At 37.6% G+C, this 16,117-nt stretch overlaps 5 protein-coding genes across 5 annotated transcripts; 4 read left to right on the forward strand and 1 right to left on the reverse strand.

The window, feature by feature from the left end:
- Window positions 1–3,239: 3,239 nt before the first annotated feature.
- On the reverse strand, window positions 3,240–4,466 carry EV154DRAFT_488165 (uncharacterized protein; the record flags this gene model as incomplete). Its single annotated transcript, XM_051599071.1, has 6 exons — window positions 3,240–3,271; window positions 3,499–3,538; window positions 3,661–3,717; window positions 3,780–3,919; window positions 3,959–4,261; window positions 4,307–4,466. The coding sequence occupies 6 exons, from the start codon at window positions 4,464–4,466 to the stop codon at window positions 3,240–3,242; spliced, it is 732 nt and encodes a 243-aa protein (XP_051450753.1).
- A 2,261-nt stretch (window positions 4,467–6,727) lies between these two features.
- Window positions 6,728–8,515, forward strand: EV154DRAFT_136312 (uncharacterized protein). Its single transcript, XM_051594045.1, has 3 exons — window positions 6,728–7,241; window positions 7,299–7,913; window positions 7,968–8,515. The coding sequence occupies exons 1-3, from the start codon at window positions 6,835–6,837 to the stop codon at window positions 8,287–8,289; spliced, it is 1,344 nt and encodes a 447-aa protein (XP_051450754.1). The 5' UTR covers window positions 6,728–6,834; the 3' UTR covers window positions 8,290–8,515.
- A 2,211-nt stretch (window positions 8,516–10,726) lies between these two features.
- Window positions 10,727–12,430, forward strand: EV154DRAFT_136337 (uncharacterized protein). The gene is made up of 3 exons (XM_051594046.1): window positions 10,727–11,048; window positions 11,113–12,288; window positions 12,342–12,430. Exons 1-2 carry the CDS (start codon window positions 10,779–10,781, stop codon window positions 12,040–12,042), a joined length of 1,200 nt encoding a protein of 399 aa, XP_051450755.1. The 5' UTR covers window positions 10,727–10,778; the 3' UTR covers window positions 12,043–12,288; window positions 12,342–12,430.
- EV154DRAFT_582219 (uncharacterized protein) lies at window positions 12,048–12,985 on the forward strand. Its single transcript, XM_051606668.1, has 2 exons — window positions 12,048–12,288; window positions 12,342–12,985. The coding sequence occupies exons 1-2, from the start codon at window positions 12,057–12,059 to the stop codon at window positions 12,620–12,622; spliced, it is 513 nt and encodes a 170-aa protein (XP_051450756.1). The 5' UTR covers window positions 12,048–12,056; the 3' UTR covers window positions 12,623–12,985.
- Window positions 12,431–15,636, forward strand: EV154DRAFT_136345 (uncharacterized protein). The gene is made up of 3 exons (XM_051594047.1): window positions 12,431–13,172; window positions 13,261–15,337; window positions 15,425–15,636. The coding sequence occupies exons 1-3, from the start codon at window positions 12,766–12,768 to the stop codon at window positions 15,524–15,526; spliced, it is 2,586 nt and encodes an 861-aa protein (XP_051450757.1). The 5' UTR covers window positions 12,431–12,765; the 3' UTR covers window positions 15,527–15,636.
- The last annotated feature ends 481 nt before the right edge of the window (window positions 15,637–16,117 follow it).

Genomic DNA, 16,117 nt, shown 5'->3' on the forward strand with positions numbered 1-16,117 from the left:
AGCCAAAATAAGGGATGTCGATACTTTGAATACATCAGGCGCACACAATGCTGTCACCATCCATGTCCAGTCAGCTGGCCTGAGAAAACCCTGTTTCTTATTCAGGAAAGAAGCATCTAAGACTGACCCCCAATGATAAAGCAATGAGGACCGTTTGTCGCTTCAACTGCAGGCAGCGGTTGATGCCGAGCTTAGAGTATACTTCTCCAGCATATCAACAAAAAATTGATACCCGTCACTAGTCATTTCAGGTCAAACCAAAAGGAATACTCCCCAAAGTTCATTGTGCTGTCACCATCCAGGTCGAGTCAAGCTGGCCTGAGAAAACCCTGTTTCTTGTTCAGGAAAGAAGCATCTAAGACTGGCGCCCAATGATAAAAGCAATGAGGACCGTTTGTCGCTTCAACTGCAGGCAGCGGTTGATGCCGAGCTTAGAGTATACTTCTCCAACATATCAACAAAAAATTGACACCCGTCACTCTTCCTTTCAAGCCAAGCCTGTATTCACCAACGAAAAGCCAAAATAAGGGATACCGATACTTGGAATACATAATGTAAAACAAAGTTTTTTTACCAGAAGATGTAGTTCATAAACAGACGCACACAATGCTGTCACCGTCCATGTCCAGTCAAGCTGGCCTGAGAAAACCCTGTTTCTTATTCAGGAAAGAAGCATCTAAGACTGGCGCCCAATGATAAAAGCAATGAGGACCGTTTGTCGCTTCAACTGCAGGTTGCGGTTGATGCCGAGCTTAGAGTATACTTCTCCAGCTAATCAACAAAAAGTTGATACCCGTCACTAGTCATTTCAGGTCAAACCAAAAGGAATACTCCCCAAAGTTCATTGTGCTGTCACCATCCAGGTTGAGTCAAGCAGGCCTGAGAAAACCCTGTTTCTTATTCAGGAAAGAAGCATCTAAGACTGGCGCCCAATGATAAAAGCAATGAGGACCGTTTGTCGCTTCAACTGCAGGTTGCGGTTGATGCCGAGCTTAGAGTATACTTCTCCGCATATCAACAAAAAATTGACACTCGTCACTAAACCCTTCAAGCCTAGCCTGTTTAATTTGAACCAACACTCAAGGTGAAAAACTTCGTAATACATTACGATTCAGAATCTCTATATAGCTGTTAGTAATGTTTTTTTTTTTTACAAAACAAGAAATGATGGTCAAACGCTAATTCTGAGTGTAATTATCCTTGCAAAATAGAGAGTTTGAAGCCTTCCGCATCTAAGCACGCGTCCTTGAAGATATAAATATTCCAGTGCAGTGTTTAAAAAGTTGTGAGAATTGAAAGATGGTTGAATACTCATTTTAAAAAAAATTCCCTAAAAGCACGGGTGTTATAAATCGTTATAATACGTCATTCGATTATTTTAGAAATCCGATGTCTACACTCACATCAATTGGTAAAATGAAGGCCCAAACATTATGCGTGATCAAGTGAATAATGAAATCATCCTAACATGATCAGCTTTTGCTCATCAGTCTAGAAGTATGACTCGTCTACACACCTATTTCCATTTTTTTTTACGTATCTGAAAGTAATCCATGTTGTAAAAAAGTTAGTTAATAGATTAATTTACACTGTAATAAAAAGTTTGGAAATCAGATTAGTGTTTTTCTCCCCATTTTTTACACTATTAGTGCAAACGCTTTCACTAATCTGTACATGAAATAAGCCAATCGCTTCTGTCAATATCACATATCTTAAAGACCAATTTTTCAAAATTCATGTTGTTGGCCTCTGCTAGTGTGTAAGTCTAAAAAAAATGACCCAATCAGTTTAAGAAACCTAGAAAGACCTACAAAGACCAATCCCAAAAGGAAGATGCTAAACCGGATGCTTCTGAGGAATTAATGAAATCCAAATGGGTATACTCAATAGAGACGACAATTAGTGCGACCGGTCACCACAAGAAGCTTGTACCTGTAGAACAGATCGATTTGACATTAGGTAAAAATCTCGAAGTGGAAAAGAGGACCATCTTAGACGAACAACTATATAGCGATAATGACATGGATGACTTCGGCTATAACCCTAATGACGAAATTAAGAATACACAATCGGAAAACGAGGATGATGAGGGTGAGTATGGGACAGATACCAGTATGCATACGATCCACTCAGAAATAAGTAGCAAGTCTCAGAACACTACTCAGGGTACTTTTAAAACGTTTAAGACATTTGTGAGTTCTGTCTCCAATATCCAAGGAGATTCAGAGCCTTCTCCTAAAGATAATAATAATCTTTAATGGGGAAAAAAAAGTCAATTTTAATTATGCAACAATAAACTGCAACAGTTTAGTGAAGACACAATCTTCAACAGTACAGTCGTCTTATATTCGTTATCTTCGTCTTCAACAACTTGATATTTTATCTCTGAAAGACACCCATGCTACTCCTTCTACCATACCTTCCCTTAATATCCAGTTCTAAGCCCAACAAACATTTTGGACCTACCACTGTGGTATTGTATCCTTTTCTCCTCACTATAATTGGAAGCATAGTAGTTTTATCACCAATTTACTGTTTATTGTTGCTTTTTCCACCCTACGCATAACCAAATATATTGGTGGATGTGAGCTTGTGAAACTACCAAATGGGGGTTTTGATACCAATTTTTTTGGTAATTTTTTCCATCATACCAGTAAAAAATACACTATTATTGTTGGTAGTTTTTCTTCCTTTTGAGCAAATTCCCCCCAATTTTGTTGGTGTTTATTTCAAATTATTTGTCAAATACATACTAATATAATTGGCACTATTTATCCTCAGGGTAAATTTTCCGCTAATAAAAACTGATATTCCCATGTCCCAATTGGATATAATATATGACGTGCGCAAACATAACAGGAATAGAGGACCAACGATTGGACATTCTTTATTTGAAAAAAAACAAAATAGGGGTGTCTAGATGCATAGATGCTTAAAATTGGTGAAAAAAACTACTAATTTTAAAGAAATTGGTGGATAAAACTACCAATTTTTTTTTTAAAAATTATTATATCAGATGCACATTATAGGTCTGCAACGTATTTTATTTAATTAAAATTTGAAAATGAAAGAATGTATTGATTGGAATGCTCGTCCATAATATAAGGCCCCTCGGAAATTGGGAATTGGAATGCATTTCTATAATTATCAACCTGGAATGGAATTTAGGAAATGTGCAAAATTAAATATGCACCCCTGAAAATATTTAAACAGAAAATGAGATCCTGCAGATTCAATAGTCAAAGCGTAATGCCAATACTTGGGGTAAGGTCTAAAACACATAATAACATTAATATCCCAAAAAAAAAAAAAAAAAAAAAAAAAAAATGAAAAAAAAAATCAACAGTACTCATAATCACATCTATTCTGACAAAAGTCTAGTCTGCAGACTCAGTTATAGCAAGTGTTACGCAATTGTGCCTCAGTCTGCTTGTGATGCTGGTGTAACTGTACAAACAATTTTTATTAGTTTGGGAAATGTAAAATAAAATTTCTTACCATTTAGCAGAACATGCCATAGATCAATAGCATTGCATACCTATAAAAGACAAAATAAAATAAAATAGGAAGAAAAGAAAAGAGAATTCAAAGCTAAAAAGTTTTTAAATTTATATTGTATAAAAAATTAGAGGAATGTTATCTACGTCTGGTACTTCTAACTTCAGTTGGTGCTTCAAGTTCTTCTACTGGAGCCTCTACGACGGGGGAAACCCCAACCTAATTTTATGTCAATTTGTGAGATTTATAAGGTTTCACTTAACTATTGAAAGTAACCTTACCCTTCGTCTTTCACTTTGACGTTGCCCCTTCATTGTGTCTTGAATGAGTAGATTAGCTGCCCATTTCTTGTTACACTTGTAGATCTGATAACCGTAATCGAAGATATCGCTTTCAAGTCTCAAGGCATAGTATGTTCTCTCTTGAGGTGAGAGACTTCCCTAACTGGTGGCAACTGTACCCTCCTGAATCATTGCATATCGTAAGCGGCGAGTGATGCTCCGAAACTGCAGTCTGATTTCCTTACATTTTGCATGGCCAATCTCTGCGGAAGAGTTACTGTGATTTTTTTTCCACAGATAGACAATCAATGCATCAATACGTGCGTTAGCGCAAGGTGTTTTGTTGGTGCGCGTTGGCTGGAACCCTATCCTTGCCCCTGGCAAGGTAGCTACGCTACTTCGGGCACCAAGACAATCCGGATGGGCATTAACTCTGGCCATCTCTCTTTCCTTGGCTACCAAATCAATACCTTGAGAGACAACTTGTTACACATAATTATCACTTAATTTAAAAAAAAATATAGTACCTGCAGTTGCGAAAGCGCGAAAATTGGTTACATTTTCGTTATTTGGTGCAGGTGAAAACTGAATAGCAAACCGTTCATCCAATCTCAAAACCGATGATTTGAGTTCAATTACCTCATTAAAGACAGCCCTAACCATATCATCGCTTGTGGATGTTGACATGATGCTTCTGCTAGAATTATTATTCATCTTAATAAGTTTAACGTTCAAATTAAAGGGACGAACAGAATACAATGATAAATTAAGGATAAATCAGCAAAAAAAAAAAAAAAAAAAAAAAAAAAACAATTGGCCATATAAATTTATGCACATTCTTTAATATATTAATTTCATAAATTGTCGAGCACAAGCGAGAAATTTTGTATATAAATAATTAATAGAAAACTGCTTGTCGTGATTGAGGCTATACCCTTAATATATGACTCTATATCAAGATCTACAATTTCCCCTGGATATTGTGCTACCAGACTGTAAGAGTAACAGAAAGAGATGTAAATATAGACTGAGTTTCATTTATTAGGTTATCCATATGTATATATGATATCTTAGAGTTACACACTCTTACACAGACATACACAGTTTAAGGATGATTGTTATTGTTATTGTCGTTGACATCGAATTATGGTCTTTTTTTTACAGGATTATTACATCCGCGTATTATCTGGATAAATCTACCCACGATCGTCATCAGCCCACCTGTTATTAATGTCTGAAATAATGTGTATATAAAGGCCCCCTTTTATTTATTTAACAAAGCCTGAGTTAATTTTTGCAAGTTGGATAATTTTCTTGTTTTTATTTATAAATCTTTACCCATTTCCACACTGCTAACTTTTAACTCTTAAATAACAACCAATATTACATTTCTGTTCTACCATGCAAAACCAATTCAAACGTATGAAGCTTTCCGTTCCTATCACGTGCGACCAATGCAATCGAAATTTCGACACCCGTGTTAATCTTCGTAACCACAAGCGTATTCATGCTGTTCATATCGAACCCAGTGTTGCTGTTCAAAATGAAGAAATCATTATGGTCGATAATGTGGAAACAGCCAGAGTGTCACCCTCGGCCAATACCTCCCAATCTAGTATGACAGTTGTGATATAATGGGCATACACAAAATCAAAATACTAATTTTAAACTTTATTTCCAGATTTTTTTGATCCTAACGAGCAGAGAACATTCAAAGCCTCTTGCAATTTTAGCCCTGGTGATGAAGGACACGTTTATGATGAAGCTTCTATCCAAGAGCACGCGTTTACTACATCACAGCTAATGAGTATCGAGTTGTATGATATCGTCACATCCTTCCAAGTCTCTTCTGAATGCCATCGTCAGATTGTGCGCCTTATGAATACTGTTATCAGAGATCATGAAAAATTAGCCGAAGGTACAGTGTTTCTTATACATCCATATACATACATACAAACAGTACTGAATATTCTATTAATCACAGAATATAACCCCCATATTCTTCATGCCGGTCCTGTGTCTACTCTTCTTAAGGAAAAAACAACAATCAAAGCTCATGAGTATGATATTCGCAAAATGTCTGTCAGCTCTATGATATTACCAAAGATGAAGAAGTTTGCTCTGTATGTCAAGAAAATAGATACAAAAGCGAGGTTCCTGGTTCCGCCTTAATTCCAGTCTAAACAATGAAGATAATGTCCGTTGGTGATCAGCTTTCTAAACTTTTAAGCCATGAGGAAACACGACAAAAGTTACGCTACCGTCATGATCGCAAGGAAAATCCAGGAATCATTTCTGATTACTTTGATGGCGAGGACTACAAGGCTTTAAAGGCTGCCAACTTTTTTCAGTCTCCCGAAGATATTGCTCTGGTACTCTTTGTCGATGGATTTGTCAATCAGAAAAAATCAAAGCAAGAAATGACAATTGTACATGTACTGGTACTTAATTTTGACCCATCTATAAGGTAAGGTTAGCTCTACGTTTTCAGAAGCTATTATTGACATAAATATTAGATATACAGATCAGTACATGTTTCAACTTGCCATTATTCCTGGTAAGCCTAAGGACTTAGATTCCTTCCTCTTACCGATTGTTGATGAGATAAAAAGCCTGGGTGAACATGGGTTGATTGTCGAAAGATGGAATGGTGAGAGAGTAAAAGCTAAAGTGCATTTGGTCATGGCCACCGGGGACATCCCTCAGGTAAGAAAAAAAAAAAAAAGAAAAAAAAAAGTCATAATCATACTCAGCTATCTCTGCAGGTCACAAAATACATGCACCATGCCGGGCATATGGCTACCTTCGGCTGCAGAATTTGCCTGTCGAAAGGCGAAAAACGCGAATGCACCGGTTTTGGCATGTACTTTCAAGACAGAACTGCGTCGTTAAGAACAATTTCCCAGTTTGTGCACGGAGATCAAGTAAGTTATTCAATCTATGATAATGAGCCTATAATTTAAAAATCATGTAATAGGCACACCAATTAAAAAAGGCCAACCTTTTCTCCGTGTTACCTTCCTTCTCTGGCTCCTCATTCTATGGCTTGGATGAAATGCACTTGCTTGGGCAAGGCATTGGACGATTTATTTATGACATTATTGTCAAGGCCAACAAAACAAATGACACAAGTTATTACGCCAAGAAACAAAATATTTTTAACAAGGATGGCTACACTTTTAAGGTTCCAAAAGCACAACTTGATCTGGTTGGAGCTTGTATTACCAGTTCCAGGGCAAGTATTCCTGTGTCTTTTCAGGGAAGTTGGGACAACTTGATTGAGAAAACTGACGGAGCCCGGGCAATCGACTTTTTGGATTTTTTGTTGTACGTGGTTCCAACTCTGTTGGTACCTTTGTTTCCCAGAACTGCCGTAAGAAAAGCACTAATTATGCTTTCTAGAGGTTGTGCAATTGCACTACAGTGGGAGCTTACGGGTCCTTTGATCCAGGAGATGGAAAGGTAGAATTACATTTATTAGATATATTCATGAACCTATTAAATTAACGCTTTCCCTAGTTGTTTCGAGAGTTGGCATGTATTTTTAGATCAGGAAATTACCAAAAAGAATATATCCAACAGCATTTTCAAACCGAACAATCACTATCTATCTCATATTGGCTACATTGTGAAGAAAGCGGGATGCATGAGATCTTATAGTGCAAGATCTATGGAAAGAACAATTGGCAAATATTCCAAATTAATCAAAAGCAAAGTACACGCTGGGAATATGGTGGAAAGACTCTCGATTCGTGGATATATCAATTTGGCTTTAGACACAGTCAGTTTGTTGGATACAATCACAGCAACAAAAACATCGTTGGATGATTTCATAGAGCTGCCGCTTACAGCAATCCATAACCTTAATCATCAGCTATGGAGCCCATTCACCTTATTTACTCAAGACATGGTCGAATCAGTCCCCATTGATACGTTTCTTCGAGAGCTCAAAATATACTATAGCCGTTCAACAACATCGCCTTTGTCGTATATCACCATCAATAACATGAACTTTAAAATTGCTGCTCGCGCACTTTTGTACAGCCATGTAATATCTTCGAAAATGTACCGTAGAATCCGATCGGAACATCGCCGTGGAAATCACTTTGTACTATTCAATGCAAGCTATAAATCGTAAGCATCTGTTATTTCTTAAATATGTGTAGGTTACTTACCAATTATATGTAGCAAAACTTGTTGGTACATTGGGGCGGTGCTTTTTTACTTCGATCACAACAACACCTCCGATCCTCAAAATGCACAATTCTTGGTTTTTGTTGAAGTAATGAAAGAACATTACGCTGCCGACTATGACAATACTATACCGATGATAAAAATGAACAGCGATAGTGCAACAACAAGACATGCTGTGATCAGCCTCAACGACGTCCAACATCAAGTAGGTTTGGTCCAGTCATCACCCAATTCACTTGAATATAAAGTTGTTGCACCATACAAGATCTTCAACGAAAACGTAAAACAAAATGCTGGACAACTAAAGCACATTTAATTATTCTTCAACACCAACCCATGCTTTTTTTTATCTCTTATCCACACAAACTTTTTTTTTTTACATATATTCTTATCCATATCCACATATTTTTAAAATAAATCTTTAACTTTCAAATTGAAACCTAGTTTGGGATCACACAATGATTGTTCAGATGTCAACAACATTACATTGATGAAGAGGGTCAAAAAAAAAAAAAAAAAAAAAAAAAAAAGAAAAAAGAAAAAAAAAGAACTTCAGTACTACCTCCCTAAAATCGGTCGGGTTATATATACCCCTTACCTAAAAATTGGTGGAAAAACGCTGGTATGCATATCAATCACCAATTCCTGAAGCTGAAAAAAAAACAAAAAAATTCAAACGGCTGTAACTCTTCCAAAATTCAAAAAACTTTCGTTTTAAAAGTTCGTGTGCATTGAGGAAACTATTCCGTAATAGTTTATAAATTAAACTAAGTCTTTTTTGCCACTTTTTTTTTTCGCACCCAAAATAAAAAAGTGAATAGAGATCTGATACGAGATATCATTGGTTCGCAAAAAAAAATTGGTGAATTTATGCAGATTTAGGTAATAACTGCCATACCTTGGATCATAGTGCGCAGGATGATATCATTACAGGGTTTCAACTACCTTCAAATATTAATATTGCCAGTATTCTTATCAAATGTCTAGCATATGCAGATGATGTTTGTGTGATAATACTAGACGCTCTGGAAATGGACGGTCTCAAATATCAAATGGATAAGTACGCTAGGGTGTCTAATGCAAAAATCAACGAAGACAAATCCGAAGCCTTTTCACTCAATGGTAAATATGATCGGGATTGGGAAACAATTCTAAAATCTAGAAGTATTTCGACCTACTATCACTAATCTTCACTTTCAATACTGAGATATCTTGTTCTCTACTTACCATACTCTGCCCTACAACGACAATCGCTGGAGAGTAAATTAGTAACTAGTATTCGAAATCAAAGCCACGTTTTCTCTCAACGACAGCTGTCTATCCAAGGCCAAGTTACTATCGGCAATATTTTATTGCTGTCTAAACTATGGTATTGTTTACGCCTTTTCAACCCGACTAAACAGTTCTTCAAAACCATTCGATCTACAGTCTACCAATTTGTATGGCAAAAGAAGAAACCAAGTCTACGTCTGGAACTGATCTTTTTACCTCATGAGCTTGGTGGTCTCAATGTATTAGACCCGGTAATCCAACATAAGATCCTTCAAAAGTGATGGCTGAACTATCTGCTAACACCCACCGGGTACCCATCATTTGTGTTTCCGATCATGCTTGATAATCTAAGTCACTTTCAGAATTCATCGTTGTATCCGTTACCCCCACTATATGATCCGGAATTCCGCAAAAGCCCTGTCCCTAATAAGCTCTCCATATTGCATGTCATCTTTGAAACGTTTGACTCTTTTCAATCAACAAGGATTCAAATGATAAATGTGCCTGTTTCTACTATTCTGGCTTTACCACTCCGCAAGGTCATTCAAGTTCAAGATAGTTCTCATTGGTCACTTAGACATTGAAACTTTGCTGCTGGACTGTTTTTGATATTTGATGAACAACAACAACGACTGTGCATACGGGTCTCGCATGAATTCTCTCGATTTCTACGGCTGTGTCAAACTCTGGCCAATGATATTTTAAGTAATCGCACTAGTAAACTTGAAGCGTTTGTATGGCCACAAATTCTTACCGCGCCTACCCCTTCGCTACCACCCGAAAGTTGGTCTTCTCACGACCTGGTGTCCCAGATGCGACTTCAACAGCTATGGAACCAATTTCAGCCTAACTCTTTCTGAAGGTACTATCAGCAGCAATGCTCAACAACTCACAACTTCCCAATCCGGAATATCAAACAGTTCTGGTGATGCCGTATGTTCCCACAGGAGCGCACTGTTTACTGACGAGTTTTTTCTAAGCGTACTACCACAAAATAATTGATGTTTTAACCTTTTGGTAACGTTTCCCCTCCATAATGCTCTCTCTGTGGTACAGCTGAGGAATCAACCATTCATTTCTTGGTGGAGTGTCTAATCAAGCGACAGATTTGGCACAGAGTACTGTCACACTATTTTCCGTATCTTGACTTTACGCCAACAATGTTGTATGAGTCAAATTGCTCCCTAAAACATCCGTTGTTTATGCAAACAATGAGTGGTGTCTCGCTATAGTCTCTTCTACTCTTTGGCAAATATGGAGCCTGTACTGGCTTCATGACACAGATAATCCACGGCCTTATCCTGTCGCCAATCTACCCAAATTTGCGTCCAAAATTATACAACAAATCAATAAGATTATTCACCCTTTCCCAAACCTAGATCAATTATCTTGTTTATGTTACATAATCCACAAACATCCGTTTTATCCGACTACTCCGCGATGTGTGATTTAATAAAAATGTATTTACAAAAAAAAAAAAGTTTTTTTTTTTTCTTTTTTTTTTTTTTTCGCTTTTCTTTTAAAATCAAAACTATGTCTGATAATGTTGTTTGTCCAAAAGAATACGCTCATTACAAGCTATTGCCCTCTTCCATTAAGACTAAGGATTTAAGCTGGGATTTCTTTCAAAAAGTAAACGCCAAACAGTGGGATTTCGAGTCTTACAAAGCTCACCAAAACATCGTCTCTAAAACCCAAAAAAACTTTAACACGTTAATCCATGAGTACAAAAATTGTCTGCAGCGTATAATTCAAAAAAACTTGGTTCCAAGCACACTTCTTGATTACGTAAAAGAACTAAAGGTACAGGTTTAATTATTGAGATCAAGTTTGACATAAACAAAAGTTGTCTAATTATTTTCTTTAGAATACGAGTTGTGTAAAAGACAATCAAAATCTGAACAAAGAGGATGCAACTTTGTCGGTAGTCTCCAGTGGTACTACTATTTTCAATAACATAAATAGTGGCCAAGAGCAGATCAACAACATCCATATAAGGAAGAGAAGGAAGCTCCGCCCTAGCAAAAACACATCTAAAGAAGTTCATGGTGACAAAAGCTTGGTTTCAAATGATGATGATGATATTGATGATGATAGTAATAACTTGTTGCCCGAAGGAAATGATGATAGTAATAGCTTGATACCCGATGGAAATGATGAAGACCAAAACGTAAGCTCTTCCGAAAAAACTGATCAAGATGATTCTTTCGACAGCGTCGATCACCACCCGAATGCAGTCAATTATTATGACTATCTCGTTGGGGACGGTCAGGAACAGTGGAGCTTTTCAACTAAAGCGGCCGCTACTTTAATACACCAAGGTCTAAACATCACAAAACTCTTACAGGAATATAGAGAAGCCTCCGTGGTTGCTGCTAAACATTTAATCAACATATCCGACTGCAGAATTTTGTCACTTTCATTTATCTTTCCTTTTTCAAACCAGAATATGCAGAAATCATTTACTCAAAGTTTTAAACAGCATCATCATATTATAAAGGACTATATAAAACCCTTGATCTTACAGCCTGTTCCAGATACTATAATACTATGGTGTAATCGTTTGGATAATTCCTTTGACCTAAATGATGACAGCCAACTGAATCAAGCCACAAAAGAAATGAAGGAAAAATTTGCAACAAAAATATCAGAAGCAGAGGACATCCACTTTTCAATTATCCAAAGAATTGTAAAAGAAATTCGAAGCTGGAATTCCCACAACACCGAGGATGATTTCATGGCGTATTTATATTTTTTATTGATGAAATATTTTCGGTCACCAGGAGCCCATATCTAAATGTAAATAAAACTATGAAGCGTCTATCGGTCGAATCATCCTACATACCAGATGTCAAGCTGTCATACGAGTATAAAAAAAATCAAGAGTTGGATCTGTGTGTGATTGAAGTGAAGAAAAAGTCGATTTCAAATACTCCAAATAAATCCGATTTCACGAAGATTCATCTCGAGATGAAACTAATGATCACAAAACTTATACAAATGAATGTCCATGACCCTGTTGTTTACGGAGTATTAGTGCAAGGTATGTAATGCATATGTATGTAATGAAAAATCGATGACTAAATTAGCTATTAGGGTTTGATTGCCAAGTCTCCAAAATGACTCTTGATGGCGATGGATTTTATTTCACTCCAGTTGTTCATTTTATTCACTTGCCAAGAGATGTCAATGACATCATGATCGTTCCAAGAGTTACTTCATGCTTTATCACCTTGAAGAATGAGCTTGATCGACTGGTCACAAGGATCCAGAACAAGAAAAAAGGCAAATCCCCTCTTCTCGCGTGGACCCGGCCTTCGTATAAAATGCCCGTGTTAATCAAGGACCCATTGAAACATCTGGTTGAAAATAATTGAATTAAAGCAAAACCCGTATACATGATTGATACAATTTGATTGGCTAGTATATTTCATTCGACAAAACCAAAGAATGTTTCAATAAAAAAAGTGTTTGTGTATCTTTTTTTCCTGCCTAAAACAAAGAACTTTAGTTGGACACAATGGATGACTTGTTAGACCTTAATTGGTCTTCACCCACATCTTCGTCAGTAAGACCATCTGCACCCAAGCCTCAAAAACCCAGAGATGCTTTTGCTGATCTTTTAAACACCACACCTAAACCAGTTGACACTTCAAAGCTTTCGCTTGCTGAACAACAACGTATGCAACAAAGCAATGGCACCCATTCTCCGTGGCTAACACCTACTCAAGCACCAGCTACTCTTGCTTCGGCATCTAGATCATCTACACCTGGTTACTCTACAACACCACCACCAGCAACCGCTGTTTACTCAAACTCAGACTTGACCCAATCCTCGAATAAAGCATCGTTTGAAAACCTGCTAAGTCCCTTTAGTGGTAACAGCACAAAGACACAAAGTGATAGAAATACGCCATTAAACCAATTGTAAGTCTTGGAGTTTTCTTTCTCTTATAGTAGTGTCGCAAGTAAAAAAAAAAAAAAAGGCCTAACCCCTCTTCTCTTCTTGTTTCAGACGGAACCAAACCAATTCAGCGTCTACTTCTGGAAACTCAAGTCAATGGGATTTAGATTTGCTCGATTCAAAATTCAATACGTCAACCACCACAGCACAGACACTTGACCCGTTTGATATGGATTCACTAGTTCAGGAAGCTAAACAGTTTTCAAACTCACCTCAACCATCGTCATTGTATGAAGAGGACGATAATCCGCTCGGTATTTTAGCCCAGCCAGCTCAACCCACCCGTGTCGAACTCTCCCCTGAGCTTTTACCCGTTCCAGCTTTACCTGCTTCACCAGTCAGATACACTGATGCCTCGATACTGGATGATGACGAAGAAGATAGGATGATTATTCAATTGATTGATATGGGTTTCAGTTTACAGGAATCCAAATTTGCCATTGAAGCAACCGGAAGAAGCAACCTTCAATCCGCAGTGGATCTTCTTATTCAGAATTCAGAAGCTGTCCAAAGACAACAGCCCACACGCGCTCCACCCACATCACAAGAAAAATTGACCGAAACAGAACGTGCACGCATGAATTTATTTGGTCAAGAAATAATAGAAACACCGCGTCAGCAAAAGGAACGAAAAGTTTCAAGAGCTGTGGAAGGAGAGACGGGGGAAGGAGAAGCTCAGTTCCAGACCGAGAAAATTGTGATGCAAGCGCAAGAGTTTGGTGGTTTCCTATATAAAAATGCCTCGTCGTTTTTAAAAACAGGTCGACAAAAGGTGACGAAAGCAGTAGGGGATTGGCAGGAACAACAACGTGCTCAACGTCTTCAACAAATGCAAGAGGAACAGGGTGGTCCTATTCGACCTAAATGGATGACAGAAGGGGAAGGAGTGGAAATTCCTACAAGTCAAGTTGAAAAATTCGCAGACGATGATGATAGTGATCGTGAGGTGGAGGAGGAGGATTTGGAGGCTGAAAGACGAAAACTTCAAGAATTGAGAAGACAACAGGAATTGAAACAACGTGAAAAGGCTGCTGCTGCACATAAAGCACGTCAACAACAAAACCTGCGGAAAGAAACCTTGATTAAAGAGGAAGAGGTTTATGTGTCTCCATCAAGACGTAGAGGAAATACACCATCCAGTAGTGGGAGATCCACACCTCGTTCTGTTGCATCTCAGCAACAACAACAACAACAACAGCAACAACCTGCTTCATCACAGAAACCTCCAGTTGTTGCTACACCAGAAAAAAATAAACGAACAAGACCTGTCGTAAATGCATCCTCTGATACCATGACCAAGGTCAACGAAGCTAGAAATCAAGGCAACGAAAAGTTTAAGTTGGGCCAATTTGGCGATGCTGAAGAAGCTTACACCCGTGCCATTGAAATTTTACCCGCCGGTCACGATCATCAAGTTTTACTATTCAATAATCGTGCTATGGCTCGACTTAAAACAGGTCATTATAAACAGTGTGTTGAAGATTGTGATGCTGCTATTGCTTTATCGAAACAAAGCGGAGACGGTAGCAGTATATCGGAAGGTGTAACAATTCAATGGCGTGATCAAATGATAAAGTCGCTCTACCGAAAGGCTGAAGCATTAGAAAACATCGAAAAATACAAGGACGCTTTAGCTACTTATGATGATTTGGTCAAGTTGGAAGGCACAGGTAACCCTAAAGTAAACCAGGGAATGTCAAGGTGTAGACAGGCCTTAAATCCTAGAAAAGCAACACCCCAACCTCGAAAGACAACATCCCCTACTCAAAAACCAAAAGAAGATTTTATGACCATGTTTGATCCTTCATCTACCTCATCACCACCAGCTGTTTCTGCAGCATCCGCAGAAGAATTAAACAAAAGTAAAGCAGTAACAGCGATGCGAGCCAAGGCTGCTGAACAAGAAGCGCAGGATGCTGAAAAATTAGAAAGAACCGATGATGTAAATGCTCGATTACTTGCTTGGAAGGCTGGTAAAGAGCAAAACCTTCGTGCTCTATTAGCTACTTTGGATACTTTACTTTGGCCTGGTGCTCAATGGAAAGGTGCTCAAATGAGTGAACTTATTAATCCTAAAAAGTGTAAAATGATTTATATGAGAGCTATCGGGAAAGTCCATCCTGATAAGGTAAGGAATTTATACCATCGTTTTATGAATTTTTTTCTGGTTGGATAACTGATACCTTTCTCCGTTTTTTTTTCTTTACTTAAATAGCTTCCATCAAATGTCACAGTGGAGCAAAAGATGTTGGCTAGTGGCATATTTGCAGTTCTGAACGAAGCTTGGGATTCATTTAAAGGACAAAATAATTTGTAATAAAACCTTAAATCGTTCTGATCTAAGTTATATCTACGAGGATAATGCAATGGTGTTGTAGTACTGACAAAGTTAACAAGGGTATTGTAAACTGTAGCGTTTGAATTAAACAAAATGTTAGTTACATAAGCGTGGGTGATCGATTAGCCCCTTGAAAAAAAAAGTGCAGTGGATTCAAACATAAATATTAGTTTTTGCTTAAACTTGATCCGCATTTGTCATGATACTATCATTCCTTCAAGAATGTACGGCTCTGATACCATGTCTTCTTATCATGCGCATAATTTCTAAATCCCGCCTGATATCTGTTTCATCCGTTAAGGTTTATATACGTCGATTATTATTGCTTCTAAACCAAGCTGTCTAGATAAATTTAAAAAAAAAAATTAAGTTCACGTATAGTGAGCAAATAATGATTAACATTTGAGAAGAAAATAAGAATAAAATTTAAGAAAACTTTGTCAGAGTAGTAAATCGGTTGAAATCGATAAGTTTCGCTTGTAAACTCGCTTTTACCTGGGTGTCGTTGATAAGCTTTAATAGAAGGGGCATAGTTTCAGGTATTCTGAATCATTGCTCACCAACTTATTA

This window comes from Mucor mucedo (genome assembly GCF_025094135.1).
Source record: "Mucor mucedo strain NRRL 3635 chromosome Unknown EV154scaffold_227, whole genome shotgun sequence".
NCBI classification, from domain to species: Eukaryota; Fungi; Mucoromycota; class Mucoromycetes; order Mucorales; family Mucoraceae; genus Mucor; species Mucor mucedo.

Coding starts and splice junctions, on each gene's coding strand:
- EV154DRAFT_136312 (XM_051594045.1), top strand. CDS start 6,835: ATGCACTTGCTTGGGCAAGGCATTGGACGATTTATTTATGACATTATT. Junction 7,242..7,298: donor TTGATCCAGGAGATGGAAAG/GTAGAATTACAT, acceptor CGCTTTCCCTAG/TTGTTTCGAGAGTTGGCATG. Junction 7,914..7,967: donor TTCAATGCAAGCTATAAATC/GTAAGCATCTGT, acceptor AATTATATGTAG/CAAAACTTGTTGGTACATTG.
- EV154DRAFT_136337 (XM_051594046.1), top strand. CDS start 10,779: ATGTCTGATAATGTTGTTTGTCCAAAAGAATACGCTCATTACAAGCTA. Junction 11,049..11,112: donor ATTACGTAAAAGAACTAAAG/GTACAGGTTTAA, acceptor TATTTTCTTTAG/AATACGAGTTGTGTAAAAGA.
- EV154DRAFT_582219 (XM_051606668.1), top strand. CDS start 12,057: ATGAAGCGTCTATCGGTCGAATCATCCTACATACCAGATGTCAAGCTG. Junction 12,289..12,341: donor TTACGGAGTATTAGTGCAAG/GTATGTAATGCA, acceptor ATTAGCTATTAG/GGTTTGATTGCCAAGTCTCC.
- EV154DRAFT_136345 (XM_051594047.1), top strand. CDS start 12,766: ATGGATGACTTGTTAGACCTTAATTGGTCTTCACCCACATCTTCGTCA. Junction 13,173..13,260: donor AATACGCCATTAAACCAATT/GTAAGTCTTGGA, acceptor TTCTTGTTTCAG/ACGGAACCAAACCAATTCAG. Junction 15,338..15,424: donor GGAAAGTCCATCCTGATAAG/GTAAGGAATTTA, acceptor TTACTTAAATAG/CTTCCATCAAATGTCACAGT.